General features: G+C 38.7%; 2 protein-coding genes across 2 annotated transcripts in view; both read left to right on the top strand.

The window, feature by feature from the left end:
* Window positions 1–7054, top strand: part of LOC311629821 (tigger transposable element-derived protein 1-like) — an 89570-nt gene extending 82516 nt beyond the window's left edge. The window contains exon 2 of the mRNA XM_084898270.1: window positions 4784–7054. Within this exon, the coding sequence (XP_084754396.1) occupies window positions 5111–6826 (1716 nt within the window). The 5' untranslated portion in view covers window positions 4784–5110 and the 3' untranslated portion in view covers window positions 6827–7054. The remainder of the gene's footprint in view (window positions 1–4783) is intronic.
* The window catches only part of LINGO2 (leucine rich repeat and Ig domain containing 2), a 582223-nt gene that overhangs the window by 349480 nt on the left and 209866 nt on the right, over window positions 1–22877 (top strand). The window lies entirely within an intron of this gene.

The following is a 22877-nucleotide window of genomic DNA, read 5'->3' as shown; positions in this document are numbered from 1 at the left end:
CTTCCTTCCAGTTTCCCCTCCTCAGAGCCTAAAGGAGAAGGGACCTCCCTCTCCTTTGAAATAGCTTATAAAGGGAGGCACTCCTATGATTGTCATGCTTCAGTAGTTGGCATCAATTTTTATGCTGCCCAAACCACATTTGATGCTTTCTCCCTTGACTTCACAGATTTTTCTCCAGGAATCTTATCACAAGGAAACGATACCAACAATATCAAAGGACTTCTATTAAAAGTAAGCATTAGAAATAAATGGAAAGTCTCCCCAGAATGGTTAAATGAATTATGAAATATTATGCTTCATTAAAAATCAGCTTCTATAAGAATAGTTACTGTCACATATTTTTTACTGCATAGTATTGTATAAAATATAGCCTCAATCACTATATGTGGAATCTATGCATTTTGTTGTAATTCGAAGAAGGGAATTATTTTCTTCTTTATACTTTTCTAATTATCTATAAATTTGCTTAACTTTTCAAGTATTCATTGAGCACCTACTAGGCTCTAAGTATTACAGTACATATTAAGTTCATAGCAGTGAACACAACAAGGTCCCTACCTTACAGAGTTCACATGCTAGTACATAATAAACACACACTATTTTGTGTGCAATAAAAAATAACTAAGAATTATGTTTAGTGAATTTCCACACTCTGTTTACTAGTTATTAGACGGAGAATATTTATCTGAGGAGTATTTATTATTATAGAAATTCAAAAAAAAAAAAGATTATTTTGTGCTATGACCCAAGCATGGGATAGCATGTTAGCTGGCACTTATTGAGCATTTGCTTTGTGCCAGGCACTTTCCCCAAGTTTCCTTCAACTCAGATTATCCATATTTTACATTTGCGATAAATAGAGCCTCACAAAAGTTAGCTTATTTGTCTAAGGTTATACACTAAAGAATGACAAGTCACAGAAGCAGGATATGGGCCAGGGTTTTCTACATTGAAAGTCCCTCTTTTGATCTGTTTTCTTTTTCTGAACAATATATATGTGTAAAGCCCTGAGAAGCATTGCAACCCCCTCCAAAGAATCAACACCCTCGATGCTAATAAGTGAGTTTCCTCTTCCAAGTCTTTTCAGCAGTTTTCAACATTTCAAAGAGAAGTTAACTGACAAATTCTTGCATTTTTATGTCCAGGTATGTTTGTTCAAAATACAGTTTTCTGGTTTCAATCTCAGACATACTGAGTTAAATTTTCAAAAAAGGATGTTATAGGTTGAGTTGTGTCCCCTCAAAATGTATATGATGAGGACCTGGCCCCAGTCTCGAAGAATGTGATCTTACTGAGAAATAGGATCATTGCAGATGTAGTTAGTCAAGCTTAGATAAAGTCCATACCAATGCAGGGTGAGCCTCTCATGCAATATGAGTCGTGTTCTTTAAAAAAAATGGCTCAAGTTCACACACAGGAAGAACGTCATGTGAAAACGAAGGCAGATCTCTACAAACCAAAGAGTAGCAAAGCAGCAGAAGCTGGGAGGGAGACATGAACAAGGTTCTCTCTCAGAGCCCTCAGAAGGAGCCGCGCCTGCCAGCTCCTTGATTCTGGATATTCAGGCACCAAAATTGTGAGACAATACATTTCTGTGTTAGAAGCCATTCATTGTAGGGTGCTTTGTCACAGCAGCCATAGCGAACTGAGTTTTGTGCATTGTACAGCCAGCATCCCAAGTGATCTTAATGAACTGGAATCAGCTCATAAGATGGCGGGGATGGCAGCAGGTGTAGCACCAACTGTCAGGGCCGGGACACGTTTATTTTAAACCCATCTCTTCAGGTAGCAGGGGAATTTTCAAAAGAGAAGGGGAGGAGGAGGAAGACAAAAAGGTGAGAGGAAGGAGAGAGGAAATTGTGGGAGGAGGAAGAGCAACCATCAGGTGGCAGAATTTTCTCCTCATCAAGGAAAAAAAGTGGAGACAGTGGAATCACAAAGACAGCAATATAAGTACACAATAAGGAGGTAGTTGGAAAATAAGAAGAAAACCTTGAATCTTCTAGACCACTGGTTAAAGCTGGGAACCAAGGCAGGGTTCTTGCATTAATTTATTTAAATTAAAATAAACCATTTATCTATAGAATTGCCTTACTATTTAAATACATAGAAATTGATCCATTGTTTTCAAGTAAAGTCACTTTTAATAACTTTTACTTTATTTTCTAAAATTTTTATCTTGGCAATTTGAAAATGCTTATGTTATGCATATGTACAAATTTGCAATAAAACTATATGCTTCTAGGGTACTCATTATGTATTACCTCTTTTTATAAAAAATAGACCTATTGCAATTAAAATATTCAACTTCACCCAACAACTAAACTTAAATGCAGATTTTTATCGAGAACATCTTGTACAACGTGAGTCATATCTTTACAGAAAGAATAATCTGACTAAATGCTGAATTTTTGGGGTAATTGTATTTTTGAAGCCATATGTAAATGTTTTATTTTTCCTGAAGAAACCTTCTCTGCTTTGGGACCGTCTTTGTTCTATCCCCCATGACCTAGTTCTCTTTTACAGAGTGAGGACGCTACCCTAGATAAAGTCTGTGTAATTCATCTTGGAAACATGAAGCCTATTTCTTCTTCTAAATTTGAAGTGCTTTTTTTCTTCTTTTTAAAAAGAATATAATGATAAAACTGGAAGGAAGTTTGAGAAGTCATTAAGTCCACTTTCTTTCTGCCTAAAATAACTTGAGGAAAAGTTACCTACCTTAGTTACTATTTTTCGGTTTAAAGCCCTTATTAGCAGGAAGAACATTAGGTTAAATACTTATTGCATCATATACACCTTAATACTGTTACTTGAGAACATAGAACTTGTTTTTACTTTTAAAAATCCCGTTATGGAGAGAGGATTTTGTTGTTTGTTTCCTAATTATATTTTGTTTTACTCAGGAGGTCTCTTTTTCCCTAAATGAAGTTTAGTTGATATTTAAAATTGAATTTCAGCTCACACAAAGCAATTGTGAAGGTATTTATTTGGACCTTGTAGTCTTAGCTGTCATAAGTACACTATAATTCTATTATTATTATTATTATTATTATCATCATCATCCTATTGGTAATCATTTTTTGGAACTGATATTTCATGGATTGGTCTAGTACTGGATTCATTAGAATGATTTGTCATAAGTTTTATTATTATTACTAGGGGCCCAATGCATGAAAATCATGCAAGAGTAGGCCTTCACAGCAGCAGGCAGGGCAGCTGCCTGGATCCCTCCCTCGCAGCCATGGCGGCAGCAGCCCTGGCTTAGTTCAGAAGGATTCTGGAATGTTGTCTGGTCTAATTATCATATTAAACTTTTATTATTTAGATTGATATAATGTCAGTTTGCAAATAAGAAATTAATTAGGCATTTGTTAATTCAGATTTCACTGGGAGAGAGACATTTTTTTGAAATGTGAAAATTAAGCTGAATTATCTCAACATACTTTTCCAAACTACCGAAGGTACGGAAAAACTAACACTGGAATTTAATGAAATGTGTTCCTTCATCACAAAGCATGTGTTACCTGTTACGCGCCAGGCAATGTGCTAAGGAGGCAGTGGGAGTTAACATAAGTAACAACCTGAAGGGAAGTCAGTGATGAGGAGGTGCGATGCTGTGCGGGAAGAACTATGATGTGTGAATGCACCGGGTAGTGTTCTGACAGAACTGGGCTTCGTGGAGAATCAGGAGTATAGATGGTGACTTTTTTCAAACAGTACGTGGAAATGAAATTATTATATCTAGGAAATCTTCACAATATCTAGAGCAAATATCTCAGTAAAGTTTTTACTTTAATTACAACCAAGAGTATTTCCAAACTTTCACATCTTTCAACAGAAGCTGAGCCAGACGAAATCATTAGAGACAACAACAGAGAAGACACTTAAGGTTCATTTAGACTCTGAGGTCCTGTGAATCCATGAGATTATTCATGGACATGATGACAAAGTTGTCTTTAACTTTGCTGAGCTATACATTGGAAATGACCAAATGATAGGGTCATTATTTTTCTTAGCTAGCTACTATCTCCCAAATGTATAGTGTCTTCTTGACAGTCCCCCCCTATATACGCACCCCCCCCCCCCCCAAAAAAAAGCAATCAACAACAACAAAATAAGAAACCAGAGTGTAATGGTAAAATGATTATTTTTAGCAGCTGGAAATTCTTCAAGACATTCTATTTTAAAAGCACACTTGATAGATTAGAAAAGGAAAGGAGGGAATGGCAAAATTAGTTGAAAATGGAAATATTTTCTTTATCTTTGCATAAGTATTCATATACATAGTAAAACCTGTGCAAAGCAAGCATGTATGGTTGATAAAAAACAAATTTATTTCTGTCTCCATTACCACTCCTCCCTAGAGGCAATCTCATTTACCAGTTTCTTGTATATTCATCCAATGATAATTTATGCACATCCAAGCATGTGGTGTAAGGTTGATACTTGTACATTTACACACAATAAAATAATGCATTCAGAGATATTTTCATAATCGTGTGTAATCACACAGTATTTTTAACAAAACATTTTAATTTCCTTTGAGAGACCCCTGATGGTGGATATTTATATTTTTCCCAATATTTTTATATGTTGTTCCTCAAATATTATCTATGGAATAAATTTCTTAGAAGGAAAATGCTTGAGTCAAAGTATATGTACAGATAGTTTTGATAGCTATGCCAGATTAACATTCCAAAGGTATTCTTGTTTATTGAATTTATTGGAGTAGCATTGGTTAATAAAATTATAAAGGTTTCAGGTGTGCAATTCTATAATACAGTGGTGCCTCGCATAAAGAACGCCTCGCACAGCGAACGCTGCACACAACGAACTTCATTTCATGATTCATACAACGAACTTCGTTTCACACAACGAAGTCGCCCGAGCTTCCACGACCGCTTTGCCCGAGCTTCCACGACTGCTTCGCCCGAGCTTCCACGATCGCTGCCGATGTATTACATCCTTCCGCGCAGGCACTGCAGGCAGTCGTTAGTCACTGCGCTTAACTTAAGCACGTATCGCGGCAATCGTTCTTCATTACGAATTAAATCACGCACGTATCACGGCAGTCGTCCTTTTAAGTTAAACTCAATATTTTTTTTATATCATGGCTTCTAAAAAAAGCAGGAAGGTGATTTCTGTTGAAATGAAACAGGAAATAATTAGAAGGAGTGAATGTGGGGTAAAACAGTGTGACCTCGTCAAAGAGTTTGGCCTCAGCAAGACCACCATTTTCACCATTTTGACAAATAAGGATGCAATCAAATCAGCCAAAGTAGCCAAAGGAGTATCAAAACTATTTCATGAAAAACATAGGTCTTCAATCCACGAGGAAATGGAGAGGCTATTAGCGATTTGGATTAAGGACAGGCAGGTGAAAGGTGATGTAACAACCCAAGATATTATCTGTCACAAAGCCAAGAGAATTTATGACGATCTAAAGAAAAACGTCCCTGGAAGTAGCAGCAATCAAGATAATGAAGAAGAATTCAAAGCCAGCAGGGGGTGGTTTTTTAGATTTAAGAAAAGGTGTGGAATCCACAGCGTTACTATGCATGGTGAGGCTGGCAGTGCTGACAAGAAAGAAGCAGAAAAGTTCTCTATTAACTTTCAAAAATGTATTAAGGATGAAGGATACTGCCCACAACAAGTGTTCAATGCCGATGAAACGGGTATTTTCTGGAAAAGAATGCCGAGCAGAACCTTCATTACAAAAGAGGAGAAGAAATTGCCAGGACACAAAGCCATGAAGGACAGACTTACCCTTATGTTTTCGTCTAATGCCAGCGGAGACCTCAAGATCAAACCTCTATTGGTTTATCACTCTGAAAATCCAAGAATTTTCAAGAAAAATAACGTTATTAAGTCCAAACTGGCCGTCCATTGGAAGTCCAATCAAAAAGCCTGGGTGACCCAAGTTATCTTCAACGAATGGATTCTGGAAACCTTTGCTCCTGCCGTGAAGAAATTCTTGCTGGAAAAAGAACTGCCGCTCAAAGCCCTTCTGATACTTGACAATGCCCCTTCTCACCCAAAAGACCTAGAGGAAATATTGCAGGAAAATTATCCTTTTATCAAGGTGCAGTATTTGCCACCAAACACCACATCCATTCTTCAGCCAATGGATCAGCAAGTTATTGCGAACTTTAAAAAACTCTACACTAGAGCCCTCTTTAATAAGGTGTTTGAAGAATGCGAGTTTGGTGGAGACAATATGACTGTCCTAAAGTTTTGGAAGGAGAAATTTGATGTCCTTATGGCAATACGACTTATACAGAAGGCCTGGGAAGAAGTGTCACAAAGGACCCTCATTTCTGCTTGGAAGATGCTTGTGCCTTCGTGGACCCAGGAAGAAGCAGTAGTTGATGACACAGAAGTGGTGAAGGACATCATCACAGTGGCCCAAAGGTTGGAATTAGAGGTAGAGGAAGAGGATGTAGAGGAGCTTATTGAGGAACACGAAGAAGAGCTGACAACTGAAGAGCTCCAAGCACTTCTGGTCCAGCAACAGGACAATGCTCAAAGGGAAGCGTCATCTGATAACGAGGAGCAACAATCAAACAATCAACCAATCCCAACTGCTGACATCAAGAACATCCTGGTCAAATGGAAAGCAGTTCAGGAGTTTACCAATGCCCACTATCCGGATTCAGCTGAAGCAAACAGGATCAACCATCTTTACTCCGATACTCTTGTCCGTTATTTCCGGCAGATGTTGGAGAAAAGAGAAAAACAAACGACTTTGGACAGGTTTTTCATGAAACCATCGGCCAAAAAGCAGAAAATGGATGAAGATGTGCAAGATTCGGTAGACTCTACTTAGTCTGTCTTAAAATTAAAAAAATGTGTGTTTTTTTTTTAAAAAAATTATGTTTTTAGATGTATCTAAATAAAAATAATAACAAAAAATTTATCTTTTTTTATGTCATCTTAGCATATTTTATGCTACAGAACGAATTATTTTTTTTAACATGTATTGTTATGGGAAAACGCGTTTCACATAACGAACTTTTCGCATAACAAACTTGCTCCTGGAACGAATTAAGTTCGTTGTGTGAGGCACCACTGTATATCATCTGTACCTTATATTGTGTGTTCACCATCCCAAGTCGTCTACTTTCCTCACCATTTATCCTCCCTTACTCTTTTTTACCTCCCTCCATCCCCCTTTCACTGTGGTAAGCTTCACACTGTTTGGGTCTATGAGATTTTTTTCAATTTTGGGGGTTCTTTTTTGCTTAATTGCTTCACCTTTTTCACCCAGCCCCCCCACTTCCCATCCTTCCTTCTAATAGCTGTCAGTATGTTCTCTGTATCTATGAGCCTGTTTCTATTTTGTTAGTTAGTTTATTTTGTTTATTTGATTTCACATATAATTGTGAAATCAAGTGATTTCTCTGACTGGCTATTTCACTTACTGGTAGCATAATACTTTCCAGATCCATCCATGCTGTCTCAAAGTCTAAGAAATCTCTTTTTACATTAGTAGTATTCCGTTGTGTAAATAGAATATTTTTTTTTTTTTATCCACTTATCTATGATGCTAGTTGGGCTGCTTCCAGATCTTGGCTATTGTAAATAATGCTGCAATGAACTCAGCTGTGCATATATTCTTCCATATTGGTGTTTCGGTTTCATTGGGTATATTCCCAAAAGTGGAATCATTGGGTCATAGATTTAACAAAATTTCTCTTCCGTTTATGCAATATCTCTATCAACACTTTTATCAGCATGATGTATTAAATTTTTCTGATTTTCCCCAATTTAGTCAGAAAAAAAATAATATCTCATTGTAGATTTACTTTGCATTTCTCATAATAAGTGAGGATGATCAATAGCCTTTTGTGTTTTATTTTATTCAAACTATTTCTTGTTGATTTGGAAGAGCCCTTTGGTATGAATTATGAATATTTTTTCTGAGGTGCTACATATCCTTTGACTTCATAAAGTTTTATGCCATGCAACTATCACAAATGTTGATGGATTGAATATACACATTTCTTTTCATTTTTATTGTTTCTAAATGTACTTAGAAAAAACCTTTATAACTCTGAGATTCTTAAAGAATATTTTCCAGTTTTTACTGCTGTTATTCATATTAAATTATTTGATCAATCTGGACATTATATTGATAAAAATTATAAAGTAGATTTTCAATTTTAATTTTTCTAGGTTACTACCAACTAATAACATTTTATTGAACATTACATGTTTGTTCCTACTGATTTGGATTTTATCTTCATTATTTGCTAAATTTTATTTCTGGTCCTTATAGTCTATTCTAATAATTTGCATCACATTATTTTAGTTATTGTAGCTTTGTAATGCATTTTAATATTATGTAAGCCTTAATAATTATGGGTTTATCTTCAGAATTTCCCCAGAAATCCTTGCTTATATTATTTCATATAAATTTTAGATTTAGCTTGTCTAGATTTTTAAAAATAAAGAATATTTTTATTAAGATTCAATCAATCTTTTAGATTAGGAGAACTGATATCCTTGTAATGTTGAATCTTCCTAAGAAAATTCAATAATTTTGTATTTGTCTAAATATTTTACTTTTTAATCAAAAATAAGGATTTAACCAATTTAAATTCTTCATATTTTAGTCAAACTTGTTTCTAGATATTATACCTTTTTTTCCCATTGTAATGAAGTCTTTTCCTTCAATTTTCTTTGTAAACACCAATGTTTGTATATATAAAGTCAATTTATTTCAGTGTGCATAAAACTTTTGATTTTGTATTTCCTAGGAAAGAATTTATTGGCTCATAAGTCTTGGTATAATTAATATGTTTCTACTTTCTCCCTTATTTTACTGTCAGATTATAGTGTACAATATAATTTTACTTAGAGCTTACTTTTAGACCTTTCACTCTCTTTAAAATTTTCTTATTTGCTATTTTCTTGAACATCTTTTAATCCTAATGATATCACTACAAAGCTCTTTAATAAACTGTTCACTGTGTATATATGTCTTATTAATATATTGCCTCACTATTTATTTTTAATTATATTTTATTGATTTTTTTACAGAGAGGAAGGGAGAGGGACAGAGAGTTATCAATAGAAACATCTATGAGAGAGAAACATCAATCAGCTGCCTCCTGCACACCCCCCACTGGGGGTGTGCCAGCAACCAAGGTACATGCCCTTGACTGGAATCAAACTTGGTACCTTTCAGTCCGCAGGCCGACGCTCTATCCACTGAGCCAAACCGGTTTTGGCTCCTTTTCTCACTATTTAAAATAGTTGAAAAGAAGAGATACCTTAAGTGCTTTTCAAAAGAACATTTCTGCTAATAGCAGTCAACATTAATGACATAGAAGTATCTATTTAAAGTGCATTTTAACCTGGCTGGGTGGCTCAGTTGGTTGGAGCATCACCCCATCCACTAAAAGTTTGCAGGTTCCATTCAAAGTCAGGGCACATACTGAGGTTACCGGTTTGATTCCCATTCAGGGCGCATATAGGGGGGTTGGGGGGAGGGCACTGATTGATATTTCTCTCTCTCCCTTCCTTTCTCTCAAATTAAATATTAAAAATATCCTTGGGTGAGGATTAATTTTTTAAAAAAATGCATTTTAAGTATTTCTCAAGTAATCTTTAATCTCCATATAATTTTAATATTTAAAATCATAAGGAGACTAATTTAATTTTCCATACATTTGAAATAACTTAGTTAAGAAAACTGAAGAGCAACACATGTGTGTTTGAACCAGTAAGTCCTAACGAATTATATTTTCCATTAAAAATAACACTGTAAATAGAAGGCAGCCTGGATAATTGTAAATCTAGCTGCAATATCTAAGAATGAATGGGGCTACTCTGAGGAAAAGAATTGGGGTTGAAACCATATTTAAAATATCATTAGTCATCGTATGAAAAAAATCACAAACCATCTGAATTTCAAACATAAATTTTTGAAAGCATCAGGGCAATCTATCCCTGTATCTTGATTCCTCTAGGAATAAATTAAATTTGTACTATGTCAGTAACCATCAAATGTGAACAATTCAACAGTATATATTATGACATACCAGTTAGATTCTTCTATTTCTCCCCAATTACTTCTTGCCCTTAAAGTCTTTAGTATGTGACTCAATGGGTACTATTCAGATTGTTTCTTTTTTGTGCCCCTGGGAAGGAAGCAGCAGCTTCAAAGACAAAAATTTAACAGAAAAAAAATGTATTTTCAAAAATATACAGCCTAAATATACAGATATTATGTATTTGAGTATAGACTGTTTCCAAAGAGAACCCAGGTTGGCCACTCTGATAAATTGATTAATCAGAAATAAAACTAATAGTGTGCATAAATATTTAGTGCTTTAAAAAATTATGACCTTTAGACTTTTGCAATGCTAACATTTAAAATACACAGAAAAGCAGAGATACATCAGTACCAGATCCAGGCCAGGGAATGAAAACAGGAACAGGAAAACCAGAAAGGTCAGAAGGCCACATGGAAACATGCAGGAACTACCTGGTGATAGGCCAGGGGTCATGTAATCAAATACCCAGGTAGATAAGGAACCAATAATCTGAGATTGATTCTGGGAAAGATTACTTATGTTAAAAACTTTTTTATTCATTGAATAATTATTTTATTTTTAAAATAATTATTTTATTTTATTGATTTCAAAGAGAAAGGGAGAGGAACATGAGAGAGAGAAACATCAATGATGAAAGAGAATCATTGGTCAGCTGGTTCTTGCACACTTCCTACTGGTGACTGAGCCCATAATCCAGGCATGTGCCCTTGACTGAAATTGAACCCAGGACCTTTCAGTCCACTGGCAGACAATATATCCACTGAGCCAAACCAGCTAGAGCAATATATATATATATATATATATATATATATATATATATATATATATATATATATATATATGGTTTTTTTACTGGTACTTTATGCACTTAAGAAATATAAAAATATCACTAAAATATTAGTATTCTCTTTATATATGTACACACATAGATACATTTTGTAAATATATATGAGCATATATATATATATATATATATATATATATATATATATATATATGGCTAATATGCAAAGTGTACCCCTCAGAAGACCAGGAGTTGAATCACTCGCTATAATGTGTGCTAACCATCAGGGGGCAGTGTAGAACAAAGGAAGGTTCTGGCTGGCAGCCAGAGGAAGTCTCCAGCTGGCAGCTGGAAGGTCCTGATGAGTTCTGATTACCATTACCAGCCGAACCTAGGGACCCTATCCATGCATGAATTTCATGCACCGGGCCTCTAGTATATATATATTTGAGAGATGAATTCTATGTTTTAGACTTGATCAATGGGATAATGGTGGTGCTATTTATTTTGATGGGGAAGAATAAGAAAGAGGCAATAAGAGTTTAGGTTAGGTCATATTAAATCTGAGATTTTCTTTAGATATACATATTTACATATCAAGTAGGCAGTGGAATAAACAATTCTAGTATTTAACAGAGAGGCTAAGGATATGAAAATCTGTGAGTTATCTGCATAGAGATAGTATATAATACCCAAGGCCCAGAGGAGATAACTAAATAGAAAAGAGAAGGTGCCTTGAACAGCATTTAGTGGTTAGGTAGGGTATGAAGACCTAGAAAAATAAGGTTGGAAAGTAGCCAGTGAGTCAAAGGAAAAGCAGGTCATTGTAATTTTATGGAAGTCTGTGGAGAGGAAAAGGAAGATGGGGATATTAATGTTACCATCTCATTTATCACTGAGGTTATTGTGATATTTATTCTTCTCATACACTTTTCCTGAGCTTATATTTTCTTGACATTGAGCATGCACATAATAAATGATCACTAGATATTTGTGGAACAGATAGAAGGACAAAAAGAAGAAAAGGAGGTAGGAATAAAGGGAACAAAGAAAGGGGAGACAGGGAGAAAGGAGCAAAATAAGCAAGAGGTGGCTGGATAAAAAACAGACCATAATGGTAAGTTAGACCTTCTTCTTGCCTAGACAAAAATTGGTATTTGATTTTATGAGATGTTTGGATAGGGTAGTGGTTCTTAACCTTTCTAATGCTGCGACCCTTTAATACAGTTCCTCATGTTGTGGTGACCCCCCAACCATAAAATTATTTTTGTTTCTACTTCATAACTGTAATTTTGCTACTGTTATGGATCATAATGTAAATATCTGTGCTTTCCAATGGTCTTAGGCTCTACAGCAGTACTTCCCAACTTGTGGATGGTGACAGAGAACCATTGGGTTAGGGAATGAAATCATAGGCACGTGGGCAGCAGACATAGGATCAGGGCTCTGAGCAGCAGAATTAAGGGATCCCAGTTTACCAGCAGCACATCAGTGCTTTAACTTTATGAACTACACATACTGGTAATGGGAGAGTTGTACAGCGATCTATAAATAGTCAAAGGTCCAGAAAAAAGTGTCAGACTGCAGGCGAGGTTGCAGAAGACCTTCTTCCTTTGCCGCTGGGATGAGTTCCTTCATTCATTTGTCTCTTTCCACAGAAATGATTCCTTGGCAGGACGCCCAGCTTTGCATGCCTGGAGCAAGTTTAGCATGGCTCTGTCTCCTGCTTTCTCTCCAATTCTGTTCAGATGGCTGTGGTTTGGGATTGGCCGTTATTTTAAAGAAATTAGGGAACAAATAAAGACGACTGGGCAGCTGCTTTGATGCTTAAGACAAACTTCCTTAAAAATGCTAATTGACAATGGCCTGGCAAAGAACAAGATAATTCAGTTTCTCCTCTTATGCAATTGTGGATCTTTCGGTCATTGCAGTACAAAACAGCGAGGCAGCAGACATCTGTTGGATACTAGTTATTAAATTCTCTTAATGCTTCAATGTCATTCTATTTCAATTATTTTACTTTTTAATTACAGTTGGCATTCAATATTATAGTAGTTTCAGGTATACAGTTTAGAGCACATGTGTCAAACACAAGGCCCGCGGGCCAAATCCAGCCCGCCAGGCCTTGCAATGTGGCCCGCACCGCGCTGTCATCGCTGCACTCCGCTGTCAGTTTATGACATTGTCAGTTTATGACTGTTCAGTAAACCATTCGGCCCGCTATTTAGGCTGGATTTTAGATTTTGGCCCCTTCTCTGATTGAGTTCGACACCCCTAGTTTAGAGGTTAGATATTTATATAACTTAGTACAAAGTGATCCTCCTTGATATGTATAGTATCCAAGTAGCACCATATACTTATTGCAATATTATTGACTGTGTTTCTTATGTGGTACTTTATATCTCTATAACTATTCTTTAACTTTCAATTTCAACTTATTAATCCCTTCACCTTTTAACCCAGTTCCCTAACACCCCTTCTATTTGGCCACCAGAAGTTTGTTTTCTCTGTGAGTTTCTTTCTGTTGTTGTTGTTGTTGTTTAGTTTTTTAGATTCCACGTATGAGTGAAATCATATGGTATTGGTATTTCTCCTTCTGACATAAAATAGAATGGAATCTTACCATTTGTGAGAACATGGGTGGACCTGGAGGTTGTTATGCCTAAATGAAATTTCTATTTTTATTTAGATGTTTCTTTGGCATAAGTATAGTTTTTCAGTTAATTAGGTCTAGTAGTGGCGTACCCCTTCCCAGCCCCTGCCGGACAGCGTCCCTTGTACCTTCAGATAGACTGGATACAACCAGAGCATATGCCAGTGACTTTGATTTCCTTTGACTCAGTCCTTTGTTGATGTTGTCGTTGTTGTTGTTAGCACTACTGAGGGGGGGAGCAGGTAATGGAACTTTGTGAGAGCCTGCGTAATATGTGGATTTTTTCCCTAGAATAAGGCAGATGCATCCCAAAATTTACCATTTGAGTTTATCAACCCCATTTATAGATGGAGTAACTCAGACATTCTGACGGTATGGACAAGCCAACCTTGCATCAGAATCACCATGGACCTGACAAGACTACTGAACACGTGGCTTCCGTGGCCATACGGAATCAGAATTTCTATATTCGTTAAAGGTTTGAAACCTTGTGATAAGCACACCCTGCCTGAGTAATCCTTCTCAAGACTTCGTTAGCTGTACCCTCTTTAAGAAGCCCTGTTTTTAAACAATAAAAATACTCTTTTATTTAATTCATTTTCCTCCCCTTTTCAAGCTCTTCTTCTCCTCCCATCACTATCCTCCACCCTTATACACACACATTTAAGTGAACATTTTCATGGGCGCTCCTGTGCACACCGCCCCCTAGTGGCTGCCATTATCACAACAGCTTCAAGCTTTATTTTCTCCATCAAATAAAGCAAGCATTGGTTGAAGCACTGAAAACGTAATCATCTTTTAAATCTTGGTTCTTTCCTTCCTAATTAATACAACTATAAAACAGTCACTGCTTTGGCCATCTCTCACTTCTGACGGGCTTGGGAAGATAAACAGGACTAACCCCAGGCACTTGGTTCTGTATCTAGATTCTAGACTGTAGATAGCACAACATTGCCTCAGAATGTGAATTTTCTATCACAAAGCCTCTATTTTGCCATGACTGTCTTCTTAATTGATACAAACTTGTAGGCTCATTTTTTTCTATTCCCCTTCTCAGTCTTTAGCAGTTGCTTAAGATATTTTTTTTTTCCTTATAGGTAATTAAAGGTGGATTGTATTCCAAAAATCAATTTGAAAGACCTTTGTTTTAAACTTGGAGCACATAATTGTAATTGTGCTTAAATGATGGTGTGTCACCTCAACTCTGAAGTCCTCTTTTCCCCATCGCAGTGGGAGTAACATTATTTCTTGATTCTGAGAAAAGAGACTGTGTGCTCTAGATATGGTGACAATTTATGCATTTTCCTTGGTTTGTCCCCCTATTAAAACATTGTCTTTATAAACTATTACAATATCAAGGAAGTTTTTGACATCTTTCTGACTGCCTCTTACATTCAAAGGTGGTAGAAAAAAATCAATTCATTAATAGGGGCTATTTATAAATTTGATGTTCACATATCAGAGTATGCTACACCAGAGAGAAGAAAACAAGTTAGCTTTTTCTTTTTTCTTAAGTGTTGTGTTTTATTTGTTATCAGAAGAAGTTATCTGAGCTGTTAAAGAAACAGGTAGTCAAAGGTGATGTTCACTCCCACAAAGGGAGAAGCCCAGAGCAAGTAAGTAGATTAACTATGAATTAGTCTGGAGGCAGCTCATTGGAAAACCCCTTCAGCCATTCATTTCCACACAAAGGCTGTGAGCTTTGGGCAGCAAGAAGAAATGATTTAGCATTCAGAAGGGCCAATAGGATCCTTCTGAGTTCAAAGCAAATAGCAGAGAAAATTTTTAAAGGATTAATGAACCTATTCTAAACAGCAAGTAACTCCAAGCTTGTATAGCCAAGACTGGACGTTTTGCAAGTACAGGTGGTGACCACTACAAGGGGAAACAGAAGCAAATCATAATTTGGAATTAGAAGGCAATTACCTAGTACATCAGGGTTTGTTGTTTTAGGGTTGTTGTTGTTGTTTTTTCTAGTTTTTGCTTAAAATTAAAGCTGAAGTTTAAGCTATAGAAAATCCTGAGATATCATGTGTGAAGAAGTAATGAATTACATACACATCATGGTGTGCATTAGTGAATATGCAGTGTGTTGCCTAATGTAAAAGATTCACAACTCCTTCCTTGTCTCTTTCATTTTAAAGCATTTAGGTCCACCCCAGATCTTTATTATGAACTCTAGACTTTAAATTGTTGTGGGGTTGAACCCTGGGTTCAGAATAAGACCACTGGAGGCTGATGATTGATTAAAAAGCAGGCAAAGATGTATTGAAATAACTGGCCAGGACAGACGGGAGAGCACCACACGCAGGTGGTCTCCACACGACTGCACCGTTTCATGGGTAGGCAGCCCCTTTTAAAGGTTCAAACCACAGGAATTTTCCTTTGTTCTAAATTCTAAATCTTAGCCGGGACCGGTTTGGCTCAATGGATAGAGCGTCAGCTTGAGGACTGAAGGGCCCCGGGTTCGATTCCGCTCAAGGGCATGTACCTTGGTTGCGGGCATATCCCCAGTAGGGGGTGTGCAAGAGGCAGCTGATCGATGACTCTCTCTCATTGATGTTTCTAACTCTATCTCTCTCCTTTCCTCTCTGTACAAAAATCAATAAAATATAAATAAATAAATAAATAAATAAATAAATAAATAAATTCTAAATCTTAAAGACTACATTCTAAAGACTGGGCTCAGCCCTCAGGGTCGTTGTTAGTCACATCCTGCTGGACATTGGAATGTGGCCCTATCTTGTGATACCGATAACACAGAAGGAGAGCTCAGAGGTTATCTACAGTTTCTATCTCTGAAGGTTACTGAGTTAGTGGGAATTAATCTCCTGTAGTCCTGGTCCCAGGCAAGGGAAAATTGCCTTAGCCTCCAAGTCTCCACCTGAAAGCTAAGGTAAATAGTCCTCCCCTCCACTCCCCCACCCCCCCCACGTTTAATCAGGTGCAAGAGCCAAACTAGAAGGGTTAAAATTCAAACAGCAGTTATACCAAAGTATGCTTGCCACTATATTTCAAAATAAGCATTGCAAATTTAGAATGTCAGGAATTGGTCTCCTGATCTTCATCCCCCACCCCAACCCCCAAGTCTGCTCCTGCTGTAGTCTTTCCCTTCTTGGTTAATGGCAATTCTTTTCCTGTAGGAGCATAAGCCCAAACCTGTGGAGCCATCTCCGAATCCCTGCCTTACCTTCTGGCCATCAGGAAATTCTGAGGACTCTTTCAATATACCCACATCTGCCTCTACCTGTGTGTCCTAATCTCAGCACCATTATCTATTTCCTGGAAGATCTCTGGAGCATCCTAACTGGTCCTCCTGTGTGTGGGGTTGTAACTACTTCTGGAGCTTCCCCTAGGATAATTGAAAACTGGCCCCCATGCAGGTACTCTAGGGAGAAATCAAGGAAAAGGCAGACCACTCCAAATGGTAGGGGGCAGGTTTAATAAGCAAGCTAATTTACGAGGCTAGTCTTGAGCAACCACAAGAGCTTCAAGAGTAGATCTAGGCTTCGACTCCCCAGAATCTTGAGAGTTTATATAAGGGCCCTAACGGGGTCAGTCATGCACCAAGTCCAAACAGTCTCCACCTTTTTATCTCAAGGCTGCATCTCTGGAGCAGCTTCTGAGAGCAGCAGACCAAGCATAACACACATTTCAAATCACAGAGGGGGACGTGGGGAGCCTCCAATTGCCTGGGTCCAGCTCTGTGGTTCAAATAGTCAGTCACACCTTCTTGGTAACTTTCCTCAATACCCTGTCTACTATTAACTCATTCCTTCTAGTCTCAACAAAGCAGCAAGAGAGATCCTGTTAAACATACGTGAGATCATGTCATTCCTTTGCTCCGAACCTCCAATAACTTCATATCTCACTAACTCCAAGTGAAAGGAAAAAAAAAAAATCACAGTAGCTACAAAGCCCAGAAGATTTTATTAGATTTTTATTAGTCACTTCTCTGACCTCATCTGCTACTGTACGTCTCCCTGCCCACTCTCTCCAGCACCCTGGCCTCTTTGCTGTTTGTCCAATATGCCAGGGCTGCTCTCACCTCAGGGCCTCTGCACCTGTGTTTCCTGTGCCTGGGACTCTTTTCTCCCTAAACATCTGGCACTTCTCTGATCTTTTTATAAATAATATATTTTTATTGATTTTTTTTTTACAGAGAGGAAGAGGGAGGGACAGAGAGTTAGAAACATCGATGAGAGAGAATCATCAATCAGCTGCCTCTTGCACACACCCCACTGGGGATGTGCCAGCAACCAAGGTACATGCCCTTAACCACAGGCTGACGCTCTATCTACTGAGCAAAACCGGTTTCGGCTACTTCTCTGACCTTTTAAAATATTTACTCATTTAAATCTTCCTAGACCACTCTATATAAAAGTATAGTTCCATACCTCCCAACTACTCCCAACACTCCCCACTCACTTTATTTTTCTCCATCGAGCCTATCTCTACATAGCCTGCTATATAATGTTCTTGTTGATTTCATTCATTGTCTGTCTCATTCATTCTAGGACATTAGCTGCATTGGGACTGAAATGTTCGGGTTGGCCTGGGATCACACAGAATGGATTCAAGGCTCAGTGTAATCAAAATGGTATTTATTTCAGGCACCTGGTGCAGGTGGTCTGACTCACAAAAGAGTCAGCAGTGAATTGGGGAGGGAGTAAGAGCAGGCTTTTCATGCGCCCAGGGAGAGCTGCAGATGGGCTTTGGCTTGACCCAGGTATCAGGACTGTGGTGTCCCTGTCATCGTTTTATGGCCCTGACCTTTGTCCTTCTGCTGGAGCCAGATGTCCTTTGGGGGGGTGGTGAGAGTGGGCTGTGCAAGGGTGATGGTCTCCAGGAATTTCTCTAAAATAACCACTCAAAGACTCAAAGGGAGTATGTTTGTGCAAGGCGTAGGCTCACAGAACGAGCTATCCCTTTGACATTTGTTAGATTTTTTCAGGCTCAACCCCATGTTCTCCAGTGCACCCCTTCAGGAACAAGCTATTACATTTCCTCTTTTTATCACAGATGAGTCCCCAGCACCTGGAGCAGGCCCTCAAAAGTATTTGTAAATGAGGTACTTCTCCCACTTGTGATCGCAGTTACCTGCACAGACACTGGGACTGTAGCTCTTACTTGTTGCACCTCATATTACCACAGAGTAAGAGAAGAGATTCTATGGGACTCGCTCTCCATGTTATCGGAGCCCTTTTTATTTAAAGAAAATCCGTTTGCATAGAAGTCTCGCTCTTTCCAGACTTCTCCAATTCCTCTGTTAGATGAGGTCAAAGGAAACCCAGAGATCAGAAAGGATGTGAATGACCCTGAAAGGGCAGGTAAATAGGAGTCCCTCTCTGACCTATGATCTCAGATGCAGAAAAGTCATTTTTTTATCCCCTTTTCCCTCTGGAAGCACAACAGAAACCTGAGCCCACATCTGTTTTGTGTGGGTCCTGCCCATCAACCTGAAGATAGAACCTGATACTCAGAGACTGCTGGGAAGGGAGGAGATGCATTTGAAAACCCCATGGGGGTGTGAATGGGTATCAGATATGCTCTCTCAAAAGTCAAATCACACGATGAGGCCAAGAAGGCAAGGGCATGAAGCTGGGTCCAGAAGAGTATGATGGGGCCAAGAATCAGAGGGAGAAAACAGCATTTGGCCAGATAAAGGGAGGATGGAAGAAGGTAGGTGGGTGAGAACAACTCCCAAAGAATCTCACAGCTGTGATGACGTCCTGTTCTGATTTTACCATGTCCACCTAGATAGGTAATGTAGTGATCAAAACATGGGTTTCCCAAGGCAGGTAGCCTTTTCTCCCCTTTATGTCTCAAAATATGTTCTTAGAAATGACTCATATATATTATTTGTCAGACTATAGGATATAAAGGTGAAGATTCTGCCCCTCCCACTTAGAATAACTGATTCAGAACTATGTCTCAAAATTACTTTTAAAAGTCTTCCAGATAATTCTTGTTAACTATAAACCCATAAGTGTGTATTTAGCCATCAAAGCATCTGATGTGGCTAAAAACCATCTCTGGGAGGAAATAAATGCTAGGAACTATATTATGGCAGTCCAGTTTCCAAACTGTATTCTGACTTCTCATGGATGCTAATAATGAGGACTGGGGTTGAAGACTCTCTTGGTGCAAAAATTTGTTAAATACCATTATTTAGGGTTCCTCAGAGCCAGTTACAATGTGTGCTGCTTGTCGCATACCACGAAAGGGAAAAACAGTTGTTTTCCACACTGTATTTTTACTGTTATGCCCCTGAATCAAACAGAATTATGCAGAATAAGTTTTCTATGAGGAACATATTTGATTAACATTGGCCCAGTGTTGTGGCATTTGTAAGACAGAATTCATTACAATTGTAAAGACATCTGAGGGTGCCACAAACATTTCACATTGTACAGAACATGGAGAACATTAAAATTTACATGGCAAGACACTCTTGCTCACCCCTTGTTGTTCACACACTGGTAAATTCTGATTGAATGTGCTCTCACTACCAAATTTATTTACCTTTAAAAGAAGACTCGGAAGAGAGCAAAGCTTCGATCAGAAAAATAATGTATAAAAGATGCTTTCTTGAGAAAAGCAGTACCTAGGATGAGTGAGAGTTCAGAGTAGCTGGGCCTTCCTGATAGTTCTCAAAGCAATCACCTGCTTCACCTACCCATAAATCCAGCTCTGATCTGTCTCTCCAAAGTCCGAAAAGAGGTTATTAAAAAAAAAGAAAAAAGAAAAAAAAAAGAAACCTCCTCCTGTCTTCATCAGCCACCATGCCATTAGTATGCTTTCCAGAGAATGGAGTCTGAGTACATGGGTATTTGACTCCTGAGTCAGACAAAGCAGCAGGTGTTTTCTTGTGCTATGTGTAGGGGTACAGTTATTTTAAGTTATTTTAGGCCTTTTCCATCTTGCTTTCTTCCTGAAAATTTAATTTCTCCTTTTGGAAGATATTTTCATATACTTTCTGAATTATGTCCCCAGCCTGTTTCTACCTTTCTCTCTCTGTTAGTCCCTCCTCTCCACACTTTTCTCCTTCTCTCTCTCCCTCCTTCATTTAGATTAAACCATACTGTCAAGTTCAGTTTCAATGTGAGAATACTGCAGTCTTAGGCAAAACAGTGAGTGGAAGTGGTAGAAGGATAGTGTGGGCTCTAGTGTCAGACCAGATATGCCTCATATGCCACTTGTTGGCTAGAGAGTTACTTAAGAGCTATGTATACCATAAAAGAGGGTGGTATCTAATTGGTGGGAGGATTATTGAAACAGCATCTATGAAAGTGCCTGAAATTATCTTTTCTTCACTTCTCCCTTTTCTTTTCTCATTAACACTTCCTATAGGAGATACCTTCTTCTTGTTCACCCTCCTGAACCCCCCAGGACTTTCCCACAAGGGTGCTTCATGGTAGCCCTTGCTGATTTTATTCTTTCGTCCAGGAACAGGGTGGTCAATCAATTTCCTCTAAAGCCACACCCCAAAAGGTTAGTAGTGGCTACCGAGAGAGCTGTATTAACAAGAAGAGAGAAGCCGGGTTAAAGCTCTAGGATAGGAGCATCATGATTGGTTGGTAAATGTTGTCTTTCACATGAGAAGGACATTGCAACATATGAATTTCCCATCCTACTCCAAACCTATTTCTTCGATTTTTCCCCCCAAGTGATTTTTAATATGCTGACCCCACTTCTTGGGCTCTTGCTGTGGCCTTCCAAAGCAGCATATTTCTTCATGAGTGCATTTCTGTGGGCCAAGGCTACAGTGTTTGAACAGGTTCAAGCCTTAGACTGATGACACGGCACAGTCCTCTCGTAGCCACGTGCAAGTCCCAGCTTGGAGGGCAGAGCCCTCTCAGCACAATTGTAGCCAACAGCTGTGGTTGTAAACTTGAACCTATGATCCGAACATGTGGCCCCACGTGCCTGAGTGATATAGGCTGCAAGGAAACAAAGCTTGATCAGGTGCATGTAGTTGAGTAGGATCAAAACTCATGAGAATTGTAAACAACTTGACCACGCCTTCCTTTGCCTCATGGCATCTGCTATAAAATAAAGACATGGCTGATAGTCCATGTTGCTGTCCCACTAAGACCCAGCTTTCATTTTCTTGTCTGTCTTTCCTAAGCCTTTCAGCCACCCCCACTCAGGTTCACCCTTGGCCATGCCAGTGCAACACATTCCCAAGAAGATGCCAGTTTTGGCTGATAGTACCTTGTGTAAGTCCTTGCAGGGACACTTACACATTCACAGGCTAGGTCTAAATCTAATAGTGGGATTCCATGCAGTCTCCTTATAACAGTTGCCTGGGTCCCATTATCGAGCTCCTGCCATGCTGCACGAAAGCCACCATAGACACTGAGTAAATGAACGTGGGGCTGTATCCCAATACAATTCTACTTATAAAAACCACACAGTGAACTAGATCTCACCCATAATCAGAGTTGCTGACTCTGCAGAAAAGCTACATTTCTGCGCACACCAACTCACCCGTGATTCTGGTTGCCGGGATACAAGAATTAGCCCTGCTGTGGACAGAAGAACATGTCTTATGTTCTGTGACCTCCAATAAATTGTACCCAGGGCATGACCCTTGCTGTCAGAATGGAGGTAAAGGGAACAGTATAGAAAGGGGACGCCAAGGGCTAATCTGCCTTTGCTTAAGAAGAACCCTAGAGATAATTAAACTAATGTGAAACAGAGGGTAGAATTTGTAAATGCTTTTCACACATATGTAGCTTTACATACACACTAGAGGCCCGGTGCACAAATTCATGCATGGGTGAGGTCCCTCAGCCTGGCTGGCGGCCAGGGCCAATTAGGGTAGTGGAAGGTTGGCCAGGGGGAGGAATTGCAGGAGGTTGGCCAGCTTAGGAGAGAGATTGTAAGAGGTTCCAATCAGGGCTGGTCAGCCGGGAGGTTGGCTGGCCAGGGGAAAGGGTTGTTGGGAGTTGGCCAGCCAAGGAGAGGGGCTTTTGAGAGGTTGGCCGCCCCAATCCGGACTATTGGGCTGCAAGTGATTAACTGGCTGGATGGGCTGCAGGAGGTTGGCTGTGGGAGCACACTGACCACCAAGGGGCAGCTCCTGTGTTAAACATCTGCCCCCTGGTGTTCAATGCACATCATAACAACTGGTCGACTGATTGATCTGTCATCCAGTCACTTAGGCTTTTATGTATATAGATATACAATAGGTGCTTAAAAATGTGTTTGAAAATCTACAAAATAGAAAACCTGACACTAATTAATAGGACAGATGCTCCAGCAAAGAACTGCTGAGTTCCTAGGGGACCCTCTCTATCCCTGAAGATAAACCTGGCCACAGAGCAAGCAAAAGAAGGTTCACCTGAGGGAGTCAGCACATGGAAAGGAGGCA

The sequence above is a fragment of the Pipistrellus hanaki genome, assembly GCF_964339955.1.
Source record: "Pipistrellus hanaki genome assembly, chromosome: 11".
NCBI lineage: Eukaryota > Metazoa > Chordata > Mammalia > Chiroptera > Vespertilionidae > Pipistrellus > Pipistrellus hanaki.
This window is presented reverse-complemented; position numbering and strand designations above follow the sequence as displayed.